The 21,017-nt window shown below is 48.9% G+C and overlaps 1 protein-coding gene across 5 annotated transcripts in view; it reads left to right on the forward strand.

Annotated features, from left to right (window-relative positions):
• The window catches only part of LOC126572389 (uncharacterized), a 57,486-nt gene that overhangs the window by 16,529 nt on the left and 19,940 nt on the right, over window positions 1-21,017 (forward strand). For all 5 annotated transcript variants that reach the window (XM_050231642.1, XM_050231643.1, XM_050231644.1 and 2 more), the window contains exon 6: window positions 7,173-7,212. In XM_050231642.1, coding sequence (XP_050087599.1) covers window positions 7,173-7,212 — 40 coding nt within the window. The remainder of the gene's footprint in view (window positions 1-7,172; window positions 7,213-21,017) is intronic.

Below are 21,017 nucleotides of genomic sequence, written 5' to 3' on the forward strand. Positions count from 1 at the left end.
TCGGCTGGAAACCGTTGCCCTATGGCCCACGGAGATAGAGAGGTGACGTTGGCGTTGGACACCTTGGCAGAAATTAAGCAATCATCGTATTCTAAATGTGTTTGCCCGCACCGGGTTCTAAACAACATGGCAAACAAGCGCTGCCCTCGCGGTCGCTACTACTGCTTTTTAGCAAACACATTTTTCACTTCTCCGGCCCATTAGCCTCGGCCAGGTGGATGGGGAGCGGCGTTTATTTTTTTTGAACGATGGAGTTACCTGGAGTTTGCAATTGACAACCGTCAGAATGCCGATATGTACTCCCTACTTTGCATAGCTACTACGTAAAGGAGGAAGCTTTCGCTTATGCAACCGGGGCCCGCTATATAGGTTCTGGAAGCTGCCCCGCAGAACATCGCGATTGTCGCGATCGACCGGCGAAAAGTGCGTAAACGAATGACGTACATCTTTATCGTACACCCACCATAAACGCCGACAACAACGCACTGGATAAGCTATCAGCGGAGTAATTATCGGCGATCGTCGTTCTGTTTTATAAGAAGCTGCGTCAACAACAACGCTGTGCTGCTTCCTCTTCCTGAGACGCGCATTTGGCGAATGGTTGGCAAAAAAGTGAAGAGTTTTTGTTTGTTGCTGCCGCCGCTGCTTTTTGCCACTCCAAACCACGTTACGCACAATGTCCACAACAGAACGCTAGTGCGCAACCTCTTCACGCTCAAGGTCAGATTGGTCGCGCTACCGGTCGTGGACGTTCGGACGAAGTCGAAGAGAGACTTGTGTGAGCTCCAAGTGTTTGACGATGGTTTGTTCATCGTTTTCCAATCGATCACCACTTGTCATCACGACAGCAACGTAGTAGCAGCAGCAGCAGCAGCGGCATCATCGAATCTTATTGCTTCTCCAAGCAAAAGGGTGAATGATGAAACGTCTGGTGGCCACACGTCTTTGTCGTCGGCAGTAACCCGTTGCGCTGCGCTGTAGCGGTACACGTCGCGGTTCCGTTTTGGGTTGTTTAGGGTGACCTCTAGGGCGTAGTGACGTCACTCGATCAGTTGATCTCGAATGCACAGCCTACTCGCTCGAATATAGCTTTCACGATGCACTGCATGGCGCCGCTTGCTTGGTCGTGTGCGCATAGCCCGAGAGGACGATGACGTCGCCGCCACGGAGAGCTTGGGGTCGCGCAAGGTGTTTCCAGTTACGGCAGCGCGCGAGCACACACAACGACCGGGCGGGCGGCACACGACAATGGTTCCATCGGGCCTCCAGTAGCAGCCTCCATCGTCTTCCGAACCGAAGCGCGCGCGCGACGCAGTCGCGATGGACCCACCAGTCTCGGGCTTGATTCGTACGGAATAGGACGTGCCGCGGACGGACGGATAGCTAGTGCTAGTATCACCGCTAAACAGGTGACCTTATTGGGTGCCGTGTGTTTTGTCTGGAGTGTGGTTGTTCCTCCTCCTCTACCTGCTTATCGCGCCCGCTCTGACCACAGGCCACTCGCCGTTCCTCGGTGTCGCGGTGTGCCGTACGATATGATCTCGTGCTGTGGGCCAAATCGAATCGTTCGTTTGTTTTGTGGCGCGTGCGTGAGCTAATCGTGGGGAGATGGAAGGGACGGTCAGATGACCTACTTCGTACTTGACTCCTGCGAGGCACAATGTTGTCACACGAGCGAGGCTCGCGATCGCACGAGAAGGAAGCAAACGCCGGTCCACGAGACCACGAGAGATGCAACCCCACTCTCCATCTTCTCCGCCTGCCAGAGTGTTTGCGCGCGCCCGTACGCTCGCTCGCGCAGTGTGAATGCACTAATCTAAGGCCACCGGAGGTCCATAGCAAGCGAGTGTTCCAGCGAGTGCAAACGAGATCAAATGGTTGGCTGGCTGGCAAATGGTTTATGATCTGTTTTTCTTGGCGTATCGGTGATGGTGGTCAACATTGTAGCGTGAGGGCGATAGGGAACGGGGGTAAGGTGCGAGCGCGATCGTAATCGGCCAGACCCCGAACCGTATCGATCCATGATCCACGTTCGCTCGCGCTAACGATCGCACGGGCAAAGTGCACTCCGCGCCTCTCCGACTAGCGATTTGAAGGTGATGGAGCAGCCAGTCGTTGTCGTCGTCGTCGTCGTAACACGCCGCTTAGATTAGAGATCATTGTCACTCTCGTACCAGTAGCAGCCAGTAGCACCACCAGAGCCAGGGTATGTGTTGCGTTTTTGGAAGAAACAGTTCAGTGTTCACAAGACAAGGTACTGCTGATTTCGAATCACGAGATCTGGGTATTTCTTTTTGGCAAAAACCTGCCGTTCGGTTCGATCAGTATTCGATTCGGTTCGGTGTTGTGTGTGCTGTGTTGCCGATGATTTGTTGTTTTTCGCGTCCACGGCTGTGGTGATCTTGTGGAGGACGTACCGGTTGCGTGAAATGTTAAACCGTTGGCCAAGAGAATCGAAAAAGTGAAAACGCGATGCAAGTGGCAGGAGAAGAAGGAGGAGGAGGAGAAGGATGGAGCTTACGTGCAAAAGTAGTAGAAGAGCAGCTGCCCAGCGATCATTGAATTCATTGTGACAACCTGCGGTGTTGCTGTTGATGATCCAGCCGAGAAGAGGAAAGGAAAAGGAGGAGGATAGTGATCATCATGGTGTGTTTGGTGGACGGATGATGAAGGACGTCACCGGCGTCGGGAACAACTCGTCAAGGGAGGAAGGTCGAGGCGAATCGAGCGTAATTGAATCGTAATTCCTTATTGCCCGAGTGTTATCTCTCTCTTTTTTTCTTCGTCGTGGGTGGTGTCTACATAACGCTAACTGCGGCAACGAGCTAGATCCGTTTCGCTTGTTCCGGGACGGACTGGACTTTGATCTTCTTCTTCGTTCTGATCCTGATCCTCAGACCTCAGGTGACTTGCACCTTCTTCTGGGACCACTGGACGTCCTTGGATGATGGCCAAACGGATGTGGCTTATCGTTTGTTTGTTTGCAAAAAAAAAAAACGTTCTCCATCGTCGGCCAGACCGTGGCACGTGAAGTGTGCGCGTGGATGGAGATAGAAGTGCATGACGAAAGTTATTTTTAGTTGACCGTTCAGCTGCAGTACAATTGCAGACTGACAATTGATTGTAAATGTTTAATCCATTGTTACTCACGGAGAGAAAGCTGCTTCTGGATGGATTCAGGCGAACGAATGAATCATAAAGGACTGAAGTGAGAGACAGCGAGACGAAGGTGATGGCCTCTTCAAATCCTTTAACGGATAGTGTGTCCCCGGATCTAAATGGCCAAACCATTTTTTTTTGTTATTCGCGAGGCTACTTCACCGCTGCTGCTAAACTGCTCTTATCTCGATTCGAAGCGATTAACGAGTAAACTCGCTTATCGCGATGGGTTGCGCCTGGTGCGCTGCGGCCACTACAACGGCTACAAGAGGCAGATGGTGTAAACGGTGTGTGAGCCTGATTGGTTGGGCAGATAACCGTGTGTTGATTAGGTGCCAATCCAATTCGATGGCGATTCGCAATATTGCGCTTACTCTCCCCGTGCTCTCCGTGTGCTGTAATGTACCTCCGGATAGGAATGTTGATACTGCATCATCCTTCTTCGTTGATTCTCTGGTCAATCTGGTCGCGACACCGATTGTTATCATATTTTGCGGGCCCTTAAATGTTGCCATCAATCGATCTGGTCTGGTGTTCGAAATTACTTCGAGCCAGCTCTCTAGGCTCTAAATGATGGCGTGTTGATATGCACTTCCTCTCAGCAAACAGAGCAATGATCTTGAAGATTGTAGATGGTGATGAATGTGCACCTTGCTCAGGAGCTGCTCGAGTGGTTGTTGTGGAACCGATAAAATGCAACTTGTTGAGCCAGGTTTTATCAGTGCGGGTGGTGCCAATATTTGATGAGTTGATGCGGTGCTTCGCTTTACAAATTCGTCATGTTTTGCTGGTGATATCGAAGGTTATTTTTTCTCCTTCAAAGTTCTCCTCGGAGCGATAAAGGGTAAAGGTGGAGCACTTTCTGGAACGAAAAATAGAAAAACTTCATTTAATACCTTCACTGGCCATACGTATTTACGCCATTATCGTAATGTTAACAACTTTAGCATCAATACTCTTCTTGTTGAGCATACATCACTGATCTCGCTGATGGTCTGTTGTGTTGTAAATTAGAATTGGCCTATTGTAAATTAGAATTGGGAACCAACATGATTGTGCATAATCAAGCAAAATTTACCATCTTTTTAGCGATCTTTTTAGCATACTTCGTCCATTTTACATGTTTGGCATGATTCCCCTGCGCTGAGATACGATCGTGTGCATTTTCGTCACGTTCGATCGGCGGTCACCGCACGCGCGCCTCGCCAGCGTTAAACGGTCGGTTAGCGTTCCGTGACGATTGGCGCCGAGAGTAGTAGCGTGGTACTCGATACCGAACGCCACCCAAAAAAGGAGCATCATCACAATACATTAGCACCACAAAAGCGGTCCACGAATTTCTTCGCACGTGGTTTGTGTGCGGAGGAAAGGGTGCTTGCCGTGAATCGCCAGAAATCGTTCTCGCGTTAAAACGGAAGGCTCGATCGGACGAAATGATGTTACCTTTTTGGAAAGGTAGCGCCATCTGCAGCAGAGTAAATAATGAACCTGCTCGTGATGTGCCACTGACGCAATTAAACATCCATTGACGTGCTTCAGTTGCGTCGTTGCGAGTTGATTGATTAACCTGTTAATTGATACGTTGTTAGATAATTCCCTTTTCTTTTGCTCAAACTATCCGTAGGTTTTCCGTTAAACATTAACGGCTGTCGTTTATATATTTACTTTCATTGTTTTTATCAAGAATATTTGCCTGATAAAAAATGATCCAACCCTGGAGACGCTACCTCCAGGTGAAGGAGTAAATATTCCTGCAATAATCATTCATATCGCATCGCTAGTCACAGCAACCAATTGAGCAGAACGATCTGATCTATTTTTATCCCCCACTAATTTACCTCACCATCCGGTGTAGGGGCCACAAAAAACGTGTCACCGGCACGTTTCCCGGCAGCAGCGGGATGATGAACGTATTTTCCATCGCACCACCGCTGGCATAGCCGTCAGTCGCGTTCTGACGGTCGGTTGAAAGCAACAGGCGGGGAAGAAACACTTGTTTTCCGTGTAGTTCCGTGTGCTGCTGCTGCTCGTTGCTCGTTGCTCACCGCAGCTTAGAGGTTTAAGCGAATGGGATGTAATTTCAGTACCTCGATCGCCACGCGAGAACATCGTGTAACCGAAGACGTTGCGCGGAAGATATCTTATCCTCAAACCTTAGCATCCTAACAGAGGGACGTGTTTCTCAAGCCCAATATCGATTAAAGATTGCGCTTAAGCCTATTCTAGGTGGTCGGATGCGCACACGTGCCTCCCGTGGGCCGCTTCGCGCTTGTTAACGACACCGAGCACCAGTACCTTCCTTCAAGCGACAGATGACAGCTTGTCATATGTCTCATTCGTATGCGGTTGTTTGTGACGCACGCCAGGTTCGACGCGCCAAGGTGCCTCCATGCGAACACAACAAAGACCGATTGCTGCAATGTGATCAGGATGATAACTACTGGTCGGTGTGCGCGTCCCGATCCATCATACGCTTGATATGGTGCACACGAAATTATTCTTAGCGAATGCATCCGTTCAGCTTGTTTCGTGTTCATGTTCGCTTTAGATCAACAACAGTACAACGTATCATTCCACAGACTGAAAGAGTTACGTCCTTAGAACACATAAAGGATCTTGCTGTTCCTCTTACTAAATGGAACAAATTGTTTTACAGCAATGTGCAGACATGAGCGAAAGTGGTTCTATTTTTGTTTGAAAGAGCCTCTTAAGCAAATAGAAAATGCTATCCATAACAGCGAAAGGAAAGTAAAAAATAATCTACTACAGCATACAGTTGTATAGCAACAGAGCATTCCCTTTGTAGGTCAGACAACATCCGTATCAATTGATATGCCGGTTATCTACTCCGAAGAATTGTACGATTGCTTTCTTCCTCCCAAAAAAAAAAATCCTCTTGATATGAGTGTCATGTGTTACCAGGTATCATGCGATCCGCACAGCATAGCACGTAGCATAACGGCCATTAGCAGAACATAACTTTTCGATTAGAACACAACTTGTCCTCTCCATTGATCAACTCGACCAAGGCCGCTGGCAATTGCTGACCAGTGTACAAGGTGGTGGTGCAATGTCCAAGACGAAATAGCTTTGTTGACTTGCTCCAGCCGGCCGGACGGACGGTCACTTACTTCCGGCGCGCTGGTGTATTACGGTTGAAGATAGCGCTGCACTAGACTGATTGGTGGCCCCGCTGCCATCCCGACAGCATTTGAATGTTAGCGGCAGCCAGTGCCAGTGACGCTCTTTTAACACAACCGTGGACGGAATGAGCATAAAGTGTGTGATCGTACACGATCGCTGTGCAGGAGCCGGAGGGTGGTTGTACGGCTCTGTTGCAACGTGAACGGTTTTATTGTTTTTTATGGGCAACTTCCTCCTCCTCCTCGTCCTCTTTCTCTTCTCTGGTGGCCATTCAATTTACTCCTTTCGACGCAATCGTAGTGTACAACCGTAACGTGTGTTATTGTGCTCGGTATCCCTTAGGTGTGTTTGCGTAGAAAGTGTCAGAAGATTCAACTGCGTCTTTACTACAACTTGCAGTACAAGAAAAAGTGCTCTAGAAGGCGAAAGAATCGGTGTTTTAAGTGTGGTTGTGTTTTTTTGTGTGAAAACGACTCCCGGAACGGAAGGTCCACTCCGGGACAGTGTGCACTCTGGTTTCGGGAGTGTAATCAGCCTCGAAGAAGGGCGAAGCATTAGCATCATGTCCACCTATTTGAAGAACAAGTTACTACGGCGGCAGTCCGGTGGAATGGATTTCCCCGGCCGTCAGCATCGTAGCCGATCGCTGGACGTCGAAGCGCTGCAACGATCCGGCATACAGGCGTTGATGATTGTAAGCAAAACCCTGCCTGCGGGCTTGTACACTGTCTCTGCTCTTCGCATTAGCATATTTAGTGTCGCGCTACGTCAAGTTCCATTGCTTTGTCTATCGTAACATAACAGTCTCTGGTTACATCTGCAAACAGTCCACTAATTTCCATCTTTCGTTCTTGCTTTCTCTTCCACAGAAAGCTGCTGCTCAACATCAGCAACAACTGGCCGCACAGAGTAAGTAGCGAATGTGGTTCTCAAATGTCTCATCAACGGTTTGGTTAACTTATCACGAAAAAAGAACCCTCTCAAAAAAGGGTGCGAATGCATTTCTCTGTCAATCTTTGCTGGCACATGCCTGCCGTGATTAGTAATCCGTGATTCAACTAAGTAACCTATGATGGGTTAGTAAAGGCCATTCTTCTAGTTTCCCTGAACGTGTGTAGACGTATTTTGCTTAGCTCTAACAACGTAACGGGTACGCGAAATCGTCGTGCTCTGCCGCAGATTCAATTGAAGATTTCCTGTCCACCATTCACGTCGCCATTACTACCCGAAACACGCTTGCGTGACGCGATGTTTGTGGTGATAAAATCGCGCCCACAATGCCAACATCTGTTTGATGACGTCACGTACGTTGCGCGGTGATGACGTCACGAACGACGAGCCCATGACGTTTGACTCAGAAAAGCTCGAACGCTACCCAGGAAAGCTCAACATTTTTTCTGCGTGCTTTCTGTTTTGCTTTTTCCTTTCGCATCGCACACATACACAGGGTGTCGATATATGTAGAGGTGTGGCGCGGCAGCATCTGGTGTAAACAACTTATGTCATAATTGCCGGAGCAACCCTCGCACCCGGAATCTCGCCCCTCGGAAAAGGGGTTGTTTTCAATTTTACAGCCAGTCAATTCAGGTGCCCACTAGGTTGGCCTCGGTGGAAAGGCAATAAAAGACCGACCTCAGATGAGGCAGATGATGCGTAGGGACCTGCGTGTATGTGTGAGGGCACACACGCGCACCAGTGGAAAAATATTGGGCGAGGGGTTGTTCGTCCAAAAGACACGATACCATCCCTGCCGTCGTCGTCGTCGCATAACAGCATAACGCAGCAGCAGCATGTTGGATGAACGAAATGAACAAGAGCGAAGGAGAAAGAGCACGAGCGAGAAAGAGAAGCAGTTTGTTGTTGTTGATGCGCGCTGGTGTGGATCGCGGCTCGTGATGGGTTAACCTTGAAAACCCCGTCCGTTTCTTTGTGTTTTTTTATCCGGCATTTTCTTCCACCGTTTGGTGTTCGATTGCGTCTTACTTTCGCCTGCCGTGAACCACCACCAGCAGACAGAGGGCGTGCTGCCTGCATGCACATCTGCAGATCGATTTCGCTCGGCGATACACCACCACGAGCACGAGATGTTGGGATGCCGGTAGTAAACAGAAGTTACCGAAGCATCCATCAAAGCCGGCTCTGGAAAAAAACACGTGAAGCAGCGAGCAGAACAAAGTATGCTTCCGGGTAACCGAAATCTCAAGGCCTGCGCCTATCAATTGGATAAGGTTTTAGCTTTCCAAATCGTACCGTAAATGGGCAGCATGCCGATTGCATTATAATATCTTAAATTTAATCTAATGCAATTGTATTCAAGCTCTTGGGAAGCAAACGTCTGCCTGCTATGCTCCACTACTGTGGACGGAGGATGTCACTTACGAATTCCTGCTTAGAATTCAGCCAAGTCAATTCACCTATCAGTAGCCCAGCTGGCTTCTAGGTGTTTCTCGCACGTCCTCGAAATCGTTCGGTGGTGCGGCTGCATTTTGTGAGCCGGCGGTCTGGATAATAACTATTGCGCAGTTGGCGAAGCTGTGTGCACGGCATGTGGAGCCTTTTGTTTTATATTTTAGACATGTTCCTTGTATGTCATTGCATCAAATTAAAAACAACAGCAGATGCACCAGCATTCGCATGTGAAGATTGCAGAACTCATGATGTTTTGGAAACGTGCTCTTGGGAAGGGAAAAGGTTTTGATGCTGGTTAGAAGGAAGAAAAGAGAGCGGTCTACCGACGGTGCCATCACTTTCATTCGCACTTGTCTCTTGCCCAATCGAAAGGTAGATTGAGCAAGAGTTCTAATGCTGCCAGAAACACGCACACAGCAAACGTCCGCCCGGCTACACGGTTTCCGTACTATTGTGTGAGTCATGTTTTTGGTTGCTGCGCTTATGTTGCTGTTCACCCTAGAATCTTGAAGGCCCGCCTTGGCACACAGGATGCGTGCCGTTGCGAACGGCGACCGTCGTGGCAGCTAGATGTAGGGTCACACTGGATTCGAATGAATCACGTTGTGGTTTTTACAATAAATACTGCTTGTTTGAATGAAATTGTTCGATTGTTTCTTTACACAAATAAGCAGTTTTTGGGAAATCCTTATTAGAATCATCCTTGAATCAAAAGAGAAACATAACAAATAAATGAGCTAACAGAACATGAAGAGAATTCCATGTTCGAGATGTTTTTCCATTTTTTTTTAATTATGCCATTTTCCAACTAAATAATTATTTAATGGTCTTTTAACATTGAAACACGATTTCGATCCATCAAAGCAATCACCAAAAGTACGTCACGGTACGCACCCATAGTGCGAGCGGTCTTTCGAAAAGAGATGAGGACTACGCACCGCGAGACTCGAACGGCGAACCTGCCTCCTTCTCCTCCTCCATAGTAGAAAAAAAGGGTGATGCGTACGCGCGGCGCATATTGTGAGCGTGTGCGTGCCGGCGGTAGTCGGTCGGCGAACGGGACCCCGCCGATGGTCTCGGAGGGGCCTGGTCTCGAGTTTGTGGTTAGCATTCGAAGAGAACGAAAGTGATAGGCTCCCGGGGGCTCGATTACGGTCAGCCAGGCAGGCACACACGTGTCTATCACTATCAAGTGACCTGAAGATAGTATTCGCTCGGAACCCCACCCAAAAAGCACCGACATTCCCTGCCTTGTGCATTGTGCATTTGAGCGTGAGCGAAGAGAAAGAGGAGTGTGAAGAGTGGACGCATTTCATTTGAGTCTACACGGTGTAAGTGATCAAAGGGATTCCCAAAAGTGCCATCAGCCATCGAGATCGAGATCGAGTATCTTGACCTGACCCTACGAAAACTTCGAAAGACCAGACCTCCCACTGTAGAACGAGATTAATGCTCTCGGCATGGCTGCAGCACGTAGTCCACGCGTAGCACGGTAGTGTGTCTACGTGACTCTCTAGCGCACGCATCGTGCCGCCACCTTCAGATTGTTTTTCCTCTCGTGTGGAGCACCATCACCACCACCACCACCGACGGTATCCATCCGGCCGAAACGAGTTTTATTGGAAGGGGGTCTGTGGAGTGTTGGTCACTGAAACCAAACATCTCCCCACCTTCTACTTTGTGTGTTTTGGTATGGCGGTATGGGAGCCACGCACGCGATCGTCATCTCTGCAGCAGCGCAGCTCAGACCGGCTGCGGCGGCAGCGGCAGCTCTAGCTGATTTACACCACGATCATTCTGGTAGTAGTTGCTGCTGCTGGTAGTATATGTGCCCATCGTCTGATCACCGTATGATCCGTCATCGTGCGTTAGGGCGCGTTTTGTGCGCACCACCGGGCGACCGACCCCCCCGTTCCGTTGTTGACATCTTTGATCAACGCCGATCGTGTGTTGATCGGAGCGCTTTTTGTTGTGCATTTAATATCACAATTGGCCGGATTGTTCGTTTGCTCGAGAGCAGAATGGCGCGTGATGATGGCAATAACACGCTTGTCCCTCGCGGTGTTAAATGACTTAAGCGAGACTCGCAAATTGCCCCTTTTTATGTTCCTTTTCTCCCAGAAGACTCTACGGCTACGACTTTAACTGATGGAGACACTTTCTACCCCTCCCCGGTGCCACGAGGAGTGTTGTTTTGCTGTGAACCAATAGACATTTCGGAATTCCGTTTGTCAGACCGAACGCCGGCCGGAATTATGGTGAGACATCGTGCCGCGTGCCACCGTGCCGTGTTTACGATAAAATGCGTCGTAGTACGCTGCGATAGTAAACGGGCTAGTGTTGGTACACGATGGCCGGGAGTAGAATGCGGGAAGTGAAGGGAAACGTGGAGTTAGAGGAGATGGGTCCGAGTGAAATCATTTTATTGGGGTCCCCACACACACGCAGGTTTCATAAGACATGTTTCGTAACGTCGTTTGCTTGAGTTGTGTTGTAGTTCCTCCGATATCAACCTCCGTTAGTACAAGAAAAACACGACGAACCCGGTGGGGGTTTACGGCCGGCTAGATAAGCGGTAGTGCACCAAGAAAAAACTAGAAGAAGAAGAACGAGAAGGAAGGTTTACCATCATTCCCCTTTAGTTGCGTTGTATTGCATTTCTTTGTGGAGCAAATTTTGCTTCATTTTACAAAATGCTGTTCTGTTGTTTCCTTCTTCGTCTTCACATGCACCCAGCTCCATTTCCTCATTTCCCGCAGGCCAACAGCTGAGATGAGAACACAACATCCGCACAAATATCCGTAGTGTAGCACGGTAATGGATTTCGTATCCATGGAATGGAAACGAATTTCATTCCCTGTTTTTTTCTTCCTTTACTGTTCGCTTTTTCCAATCATCCATCTTGAGAGGTTTCCGCTTCAGTTTTGCTTCTTCGTTTGCTTCCGTCATTGCAACATTGATTTACAATTAAAGATAGTTTTTTTTTTGTTATGTCCTGTTTCGTCTCCTTCGATGTGCAATGGCGCTAAGGGACTGAGAGTGATTGGCAAGAAATACAGATAATTGTTTTTGAACCTTCACTCCGAGACCATTTGCGGTTCGCTTTTTGCGAATGTTTTGTGCCCTGGTCGCTTGCAGGGAGCTCCGAATGACTGTTCCAAACACAGTTTGCTAGCTTGTTCTGTCACATTATGGGCAGACAAATGGCGAAACTCATCATTTGTTCCGGGACTCACTGTCCTTGCCAGTGCTACTTTAAAAGGCGATAATAAAACAATATCCCTTCTGTACTCTTCCTGTTGGGTGCAGCAGGGAGATGTCCGTAGAGGTTCACTACTGTAGATGACTTTTTCGTTCCTTTCGTAGTTATTCTAGATATGCAGCGATCCGTACCGAGGATGTATCCTCGTCAACAACAGCAACAACAGCAGAAAACAGAAGAAGAAGATTTAGCATTGCACAATGCAGAGGGATGCAATATAGTGGCAGGGGGAGCTGAAATGAATAAATATTTCCGCCGGCAGCAAAGTGCTGCAAATTGAAAGCAGAAACGGTGCATCACAACAAAACATGCCGCATGTTTGTGTCTCTGTCAATCCCTCAACGGAATTGACACACGGAAGATAGATTTTGTTTGCTTAAAACAAAACCTTGGCCTCAGACACTGGCCAATAAAGTGTCGTGTACTGAAATCACAGTTCTGTTTGAGGGCGAACGTTTCCGACGACGCATTACTCACAACGTTTGAATGAAAACGCCCACCGTCACCTTGAAAATCCAGTGACGCCGCTGCTCGTAAACCGTAAAAGGGACTCTGCTTATCCTTCTCGCTCTCTCTTTCTTTCTTTCCCTCCCTCGAGCCATGTACTTGGCCAGAAACATTGGCCTTTTTTCGGTTGAGGATAGTTCCAGTGAGCAGGAAGGAAGAGCAGGTAATCCCCGCGGGGGGTGTTGGGGAGCGACACGCGCTGCCGGCAACTCTCGATCACACGATGGAGACGCCAAGTCGCCCAACGGTACGCACAAGGACACACGCGCGCTTCACTCTCACTTTTCACTCCGTCGGAAGGGGGTGAGGGAGGTGGTGGGTCCGATCCTTCGCGACACTCACGACACTCACTCACTCTCTGTGTTTGTGCGCTCGATTCTGTTTACATACTGTCCTCCGGCGAATTTTAATTCGGCTCCAACGTTTTTTTCTTTTGTTTCTGTTTTCCGAGTTTTCGTCTCTTCCATCTTTGTTTTTCCCATTTGGGGTTTAGTGTTCGCGATTGTATTGCGCGCTCTCGCTCACTAGACAGTCATGGGTTATGCGACTGCGCATGGAAACGGAGCTCCGATCAAGGCATCATCATGTTGGGGGTTTGGCGCGGATTTCCCAACCTAACACGAGAGAGCAAGACAGAGAGTCGTGCCAACCAACAACACACCACTACACACTCGGGCTGCTACTGGTCACGTAGGCCAAGGGATTTTTTGGGGCCTCTTCGCCGGAGACGCAGATTTTCCGGGTCTTAGATGGGTTTGGGCCCGTTATGGTACCCTTTTCGAAAAGGATGCCCGGCCCGGAACGAAAGGAAGGTTTTCGATTTGCTGGAACGCGTAAAACTGATTACGCTACGCATTCAGCTGTAGAACAATCTCAGCGCGTAACCTTTTTCCACTCACTCGAAGGGATTGGGATCGGTTGATTGGAAGAATCTTTTTTTTTCTCCCAAGCCTACTACGCTGCATTTTTGACGTCTGTGTTTGGAGCGTAAGTTGACATTTTCCGACCACACTTTTGACGCAACCAGAGACCAGAATCTGACAAGTTCGAGAATTTATCCGACAACAACCTCCAAGTTGTGTCCCATTCATAAGTAAAAGAAAAGTTATTGCGTGTTAGGCCCCCTCCTATCGTGCACTTGGCACTTCGTATCGATTTTACTACTTCACCTTCACTCCACTTTGTAGTATTCATTTGTTGCTCGCCGGGGAGACCGAGGGGGGGGGGGGGGTTCACGTGGCGGCTTTCGTGGTTTTGACGCCGCACGTATTACACCCGGCACGCACCCGGGTACGTACTACCTTCTCATTCACTAAACTCCTCCACCCTCTTCGGACCTGTCAAGGGCAGCTAGCTGGCTGCCACCCCGTCTCCCCGCTTGGCAGCACGTGGTATAGGGTGTGATGGTATGTGTGTGAGAGAGCGAGAGGGAGGAAGGGCCACACGCCGTAAACCGAAAAACCAACCCTTCCAACGGGTAGTAAGAAAACTATCAGCAAAACACCGGTCGGAACGTCGTCGTCGCCGCCGCCGCCACCGATGGTGTCGAAGGCAGACGAAACTGTGTGTGCCAAGGTTACCAGCGGAACGTTGTAAACAATTCAGTCGCAGGTCCGACACTACCCATTCCCGCCGCGTGATCGAATACGATGACGATACCTAACAGCGAAAGGTTGCGATGGACACACTCTTTCGGACGCCCATCCTGGGGTGGGAGTTTGGTGCTCACGGAGAGATACTAACGCCAGAGTCGCGCTAGTCCAAGTCGCAGCCTTGTGCTTTGTGTTCCGCTGCCGTCAGTTCATTGGTGGTGCTCACGCGCACCGGACGCGCGCTGTGCTGTGTTCCGAAGCAAGCTTCTAAGGATACCTCTGGTGGCCAGAGTACCCGGTGTACACTCCCCGTACTGTTGTTATTGTTGTTGTTGGTGCGATGCAACAACGCCAAGCCATGAGAGAGAAAGAGCAAAAGGAGTTTAAAGGGTAGCTAGTGTGTGTCTGCATGTCTGTGTCTATAACTGTGCACTGTTGTGGTCCGGATGGATCAGATTGCCGTTGTGAAGTGTCCTTTCCCCCCCAACGGGGTGGGGTGTTGTTGCATTCGATTTTGTGACACCGCGCGAAACAAAATCGAACCGAGAAAAAAAGGGTCTCGGGAAAAACAAATGCCACATTATATAATCGGCATTTGTTTGGATGGAATGCTCTTCTAGTAGCAGTCGCCGAAGACGACGCCATGATTGGCCGGAATGATCTTACGTTGGTTCTAGTTCTCGCTGGGAGAGTGCGAGAGAGAGAGAGAGCACGGTCCAACTGTCGAATGCTGGCGCGTGTGTTGTGCTCCATTTGTGACCTAAATACGTGCCCCCACATTTGACCACAAGAGTGGCACGCGGCACGCGTTAACATTTCGACGAAGAGAGCTGCTCCCCGGTGAGGGCAAACCATGTGACACCGAAAAGTGACTGTTGCCCTGTACGTCGATTTCTGTTTGGTGTCCAGAAGCGAGCCCACCTTCCTGGGACGTTTTTTTTATCTTAATTGCAAGCAATTAACCCTCTGCGCTAGACCATATAAAACATGATAACCGTGGATACCACACCCAACTGCAATACATGTAATATGGTCGTCGTGATAAAACGGAACGGAACCGTTTAAGTAAATGGATCCGCCTCGCACTTCCTTCTTGGTTCTCAGCTCTCTTGGGCTGTCCTGGAAGCCTGACCTGGAGGTAGCCAGGTCAGTGTCGGTGAAGGCAGAAGGTGCAGCCGCCCATCTATTAGCTCAACCGAAGCATCGTGTCTCACCTTACGCGGGCAAAGGTCATAGAACTGCCCTCCAGCTCTTATCATCCCTCCACCCATTCCAGCGCCCATTAGTGAGGATCTTGTTGGAGATGAGTTGAGTAAAGTGAGCGATGTGAGAAGCCCTCATCGGTGTCGGCCATCGGTCTATCGTTCCTTCCTGCGACTGTGACTATACTACATGCCGGCAACCCCGGGATGATGGCCATCGTGGGTGAATTTTGGCACTCAGCTTTCCCATCCTCCCCTGGGTCGCCTTGTGGCGTTCGTTTCCACGACACAACACAATGCTAGTGGTTTCCTGCACTTATCTGTCCGTGGCAGAGCGAGACAGAGAGATAAAAGGGATGCTCAGGAGAAAAGCACCGGGAAGAGAACATGAAATATTGATTTTTCTCCTTTTTGGCACGTGCCTCTCCGGTTTTCCTCCCACTGTCTGCTGCTGCTGCTGCTGCTGCTGCTGCTGCACCCATCTGTCTGTTCTACATCGCTGGTTCTGCTGGCTGGCGATCATAGGTTGCTGGTTCGCCACTGGGAATGGTGACGTTTTGTGCCAAAGAAATTTTGGAGAAGGATTTTTATGCCACGGCCATGGTCACCAACGCACCCGACACCGGAAAAGGAAACGGAACCGGTGCCCCCCTCCCCCAAGGGGGGTCAAGGGAATGTGTCAAAGGACACACCGTCGGTCCTATGTCGCAGGATTATTTTTAATCCTGGTTCCACCGGAGTCTATAAAGAAAATGAATTTCCGACGGGCAAATCCACGGCTGAAATGCTGAATTTGCGTTCGGAGAAATTTCATTTCCTTTTCATTGGGGAGGATACGGGACGATAGATGCGGACCTAATGTACCAGCAAGAGTATGTGCGTTGGACGCTTGTATGTCCAAAATAAAGCGTGCTGTACGTCGTTAAATCCATGGCCCAGGAGATATCAATCATATCTGTATTTATTGCAACACTAGCATCAGTACGAGAACTTCATTCGGGGCCGCTTTATCAGACATGAACCGCCCACACGGAGCACATAAATCGGCAAAGAGTGTTATAAATCGCTCCGACGATTATATCGGATGAGACGCCAACCCGGTGCCGGTGTTCAGCATCATCCCCGATAATCCTGCCGCATCCTAGGACCCACCGCTAAAGGGCGGGCGACGAAATTATGATGGAGCACTTTTATCGATTATCGTCCGTCACACAAACTCTTGGGGATTCGTTGTCGTCGTTGCGTTAGTGTGTTGTTCGCTGGTCCTATTCCTATATTTTGTGGATTCCAATGGAGATTTTCCCAGGAATTCGTCATTGAATGTTTGCATAGATATTAGGATAGTCCATCGCTAAGCGGGGTGCTATAATTCGTGCATGATTGATTCAAATGCTCAATCCTTTATCCAGATGTGATGATGACGGGGTTTTATGGCGCTGCGATGCGTGTTCCTGTTGCATGTTGATCCCTAGATTCTTTGCAAGCGATAAATCTACGAGAGCAACACGTGTGGCCACGTTATGTTTGTGCTTCATCTGTGGAGGAATGCTAATTGAATCCAAGAAGCTTTTCCATGAGCAAACTTAATTACTCAGCTTCATTTGCTGCTTCATTTATGTTTCGCAAACATCTGAATAATCAACTAATTCACATCAAGCTAGCGCAGGTGGCGCTGTGGTTTAATGATAATGATTTTTCTCTACCAAGCAGCATCTGACAATCAATGTAGCCTACGATGCAAGTTCAAGAGACGTTCGCTATGCTTTGCACTTGTTGGTGGAAAGGTACGCTCGAGTGCGAATGCCTGCTAGGATTACTTAGAATCGAAAGAAGTTTCCCTTGTCCACCTTTAATCAATCTTTGAAGGAAGGATCCCGTGCGAAGCATGACACGTGATCCATTTGTCAATTGCTTGCTTTTGGTGTGTTGTGTAGCCAAAAAACACACTCACAGCTCAACCGGGCGTCCGATTGTCTGCCCTCGTTGCTGCTGAAACCGGTTGCCATTTTAGGTAAAGTTCTAATTACTCCTTTCGTTTGCATTTAGCGCAGACATACCATGCCGCACTTGACACCGTATTTTACGCGCTTCAATTGCACACTAGTTTAAAATAAAAACAAATGGCTCATTTGGCGTGGAAAACGAGAGACACATGAGAACGCGGTGGTGTCGCGTTCTTCGTGCAGAAGTACGACACTCGCACTCTTGTGGAGTTGGCAGAATAGAGTCTGTTTGCCTCGCGCATTTCCATTGTGTTTTGTTGTCAGTGCTTTTTTTCTTCCATTCGTTTCGTTTGTATGTAGCACATGTTCCACCGCGAGTCACTTATTGCGCTGCATTCCGGTGGATGTTTGAGGTCGTCCTCTGGTTTTGGGTTCCAGTATATACTGCAAATCGTCGTTTCGATCGTTTTTTTTTGCCGAAGCCCAAAAAGCCGGTGGCTTCTGGTTCTGGCTGAAAAATGTTTGCAGAACCCATTAGCATCTGGTTTGCGAGTTATGTTTTTTTCTTCTTTAAACATACACCCAACTCTGGCGATAACAGAAGCTAAAAGTACCTTTGAAACATGTGGATTTTATTGAAAACAGATCTCATGACGGCTTCTATCTGCAGCATCGTGCCACTAGACATGATTTTATTACTCGCCAACATGCGCACATCAATTGCTTCACTAGTCAAAAGACGTGTGTTACCGAGTCCCTTTTCGGGGTGCTGAGTGTTTAATTAGATATGATTGAATTAATTTACACCACGACAAAAGATATACGCACTACCCTTCGCGCTCCGGTGATCCGGTACCAGTCTCCGGTGCCAGCTGCACTGGTATAGATTGTTCGTTACGATGATGCTGATGGTCGGGGACCGATGATGAAACACACGAGAAGAACCAACCGCCGTCACGTCGTTCCGGCCAACCGCGGGCGGCCAGGGCGATATAAAGCAATCAAGCGAATGAATCAAGACGAAAAAACGTGCGATAAAAATAGAGTTGTCAGAAAATGTAATCAATCGATCGTAACGCGAACCTCACCCTGTGCCAGAGCATGATGGAGAGCAAACGAGGGGGAAACGGAATCTTTAGAATTCTTGGAGATTCTTTGCGAACCTTTCCAGCGCAGAATAATAGTCATGTGGTTCTCGTGCATCTTAAGTGCGTTCAAGGATTACCAAGATCGGCTGCAGACTGAAACGTTGACATTTATGCTGAAGATTTATTGCTTGCTCTCTGATTCGAAACTGGAATGCTACGAGACATGCTACGAGAGGGCGATAAATGCTAGACGACAGCGGCGGCTAGTGTGCCATCTTATCAGTGAGAACATGATAAAACTGTGACAGACAGGCGACGGACAAAAAGCGTTACGAAAAATGGTATATACTAGGCGGAAGCGTACGCGTTGATTATCGGTGACCTTTTTTTCCTATCTTTTGTATTTTGTTTTGTTTCCATTTGTCTCCTTCCAACTTGCCACAATAGGTGTCACATTAACATGGCGTGAAAATGAGTTGCGATTCTATCCATTTTCATAAAACTTTTCGACGCAAGCTAATTAATTGCTCCTCTACAAGTGGCACCAAGTGGCGACGCGTTTGGAGAAGTTTGAAAAGTGCCACTAACTAGCAAAGAAGCCTGATTATCGTCGTAAAACTTTCGTGTCCGTTGTATCGTCTGCACGATATTAAAGGATGATTTTGTGCCCGTTCGCAACATAACAAGAAAAACGGTGTTGCCAAACGGTCACAATGTTGTGATTTTCCAATTATGTTTTAACCTTTTGCCACTTTTGCGTCGCTAGCAAGGGCGACTGTCCTTTTGCGGCTTTCGCAGAACCGGTTGCTCTGGTTGCTGAGTCAGGACACAGTGATGGGCAGGTCTTTCGCCCTCTCGTTCATATGATGTATCCTTCGTATCCTTTTTACCGCATCCCCGGCGGGGCCATCATTGTTGATCGCCAGCACAGCCAGTAACAGCACAGTGCCCACTGGCCATCTGGAAACAACACACCGTCCTGGTGACGGCTGCTGGTGTTATTTGATTATCCTGTCGACGCGAAACATTGTCGTCCTTCTTTTTTTTTATTATTTTTATTTCGTGCCAGTTTTCTGGTGGAAGCAAAGAAACAAAAAAAAATCCGTTTTGTCAGCAAACATAGAAGAGAGGAGAGGGGACGGACGTGGGGGAGTTTAGTGCTCGTGTTAGGTTGGTCGATTGTGCGTTGCTCCTGGATGCCGGCACATACCGTCCATAAATTAACACCCCAGGAGGCATTGCATTCCGGGAAGGCTCAAGCAAATACACGCATACATTCTAGCGAACGAAGTAATCGAAGACGGGTCTCTCCACCACCAGCACACGATCACACCGGTCACGATGTTGCTCAACAAGTGCCGCCAAGGGACCGGTACTGGTTGGTGGGGCTAGTGTTTCACACAACAGACGTTTTGTAAGTGTATATAGCGCACAGTGGGGCCCTCTCCCTCTCTTGGGGAAGAAGTTGTCCACCGCATGCTGTTCAGACATTCAGTCGACGTTCGTTTCTTGAGCACGACGGTCATAGCTTTAACGCTGATAAAACGTGCTGCTGCAGGTTGCTGAATTTTGAACAATCTCTAACTGCTATCCCTCAGTGAAGTGCATTTGTGGTGTCTTTTGCATTAAATAATTCGAGATCTCTTCCATCACTTGTAGTGTATAGAAAATGTGACAATTTGCGGAGACGATAGAGAGAAAGAGAACGTGAAAGTGGACACGTGAAAAGTGTTAGCAAAATTTGTAGAAAACCTCGTGTGCAAAGTTCGTGTGCTTCCTTGCTACAATCAATCAAACAGTGATTCACTGCCTCATCCCCCCCGTGTGACTTGTGTGTGGAGGACAACAGCAGCGACGGCAGCAAACGACGACGACGACGATGCACGGCATACAGCATCTGTTTCGGCAGCATGCCCTGGAGAAGCAAACCAGCGTAGACAGCTGGCACTCGGCGTCGAACAGCTCGAACCAGACGCTATCCCTCACGGATCGGCCCAGACCACCGAACCAACGGTCGAGCAGCATCGACGAGTCTCAGGTTTCGCTGGCCAGCGAAGGTTAGTTTCTGTCCCGGCGACCGTGCCCGTGCTGTAGCGATCCAAGATCTGTCTTTCTTTCCGGGATTTGTTGACCCATCAAAAGGGTGGAACAGAGAGAATGGCGAAGAATGGGTAACACCTTTCCGGTGCTAAGGTATCGGTTTACGCGTGAGGTAGTAATTAGGCCCCATGTGGTCGATTTGGTTCCCACATTTAACATTCATTAACTTACCTTTCGAAAAGGAAGATCGTTTTGCGAAAACAAATCCTCGAAGAACGACAAAGATCAGATCGTATACGCTACAGCAGGAACACGATGTCGAACTCGAATCTAGCTGCTTCAGCTCCCTACGAAGGTTCAAACGATTTCTCACGAGTTTATTCATTCGCTCGACGTTTTAGTGTACCGATTGGCGGCATCCAGCCCTCAGCATGTGCCGTCCGGTGTGTCGGCCCGTTCGCCGACGTCTGCCCAGGAGTACTACAACCTTGGCATTTCAATCCCGCGTGGCCGAAAGTCTCCGGACAGTCGTGGCAGTCAGTGTTCGGACATGGGCAGCAGCGTCGGTGCGAATGGCATCAAGCGCATGTCGAAGCGTACCCAGGCGGTGCCCTATGGCGGTGCCCCTGGTGGTGAGCAGCGTCCAGCGACCAACTACAATCCCGTGAGTA

The sequence above is a fragment of the Anopheles aquasalis genome, chromosome 2, assembly GCF_943734665.1.
Source record: "Anopheles aquasalis chromosome 2, idAnoAquaMG_Q_19, whole genome shotgun sequence".
Classification (NCBI taxonomy): Eukaryota; Metazoa; Arthropoda; class Insecta; order Diptera; family Culicidae; genus Anopheles; species Anopheles aquasalis.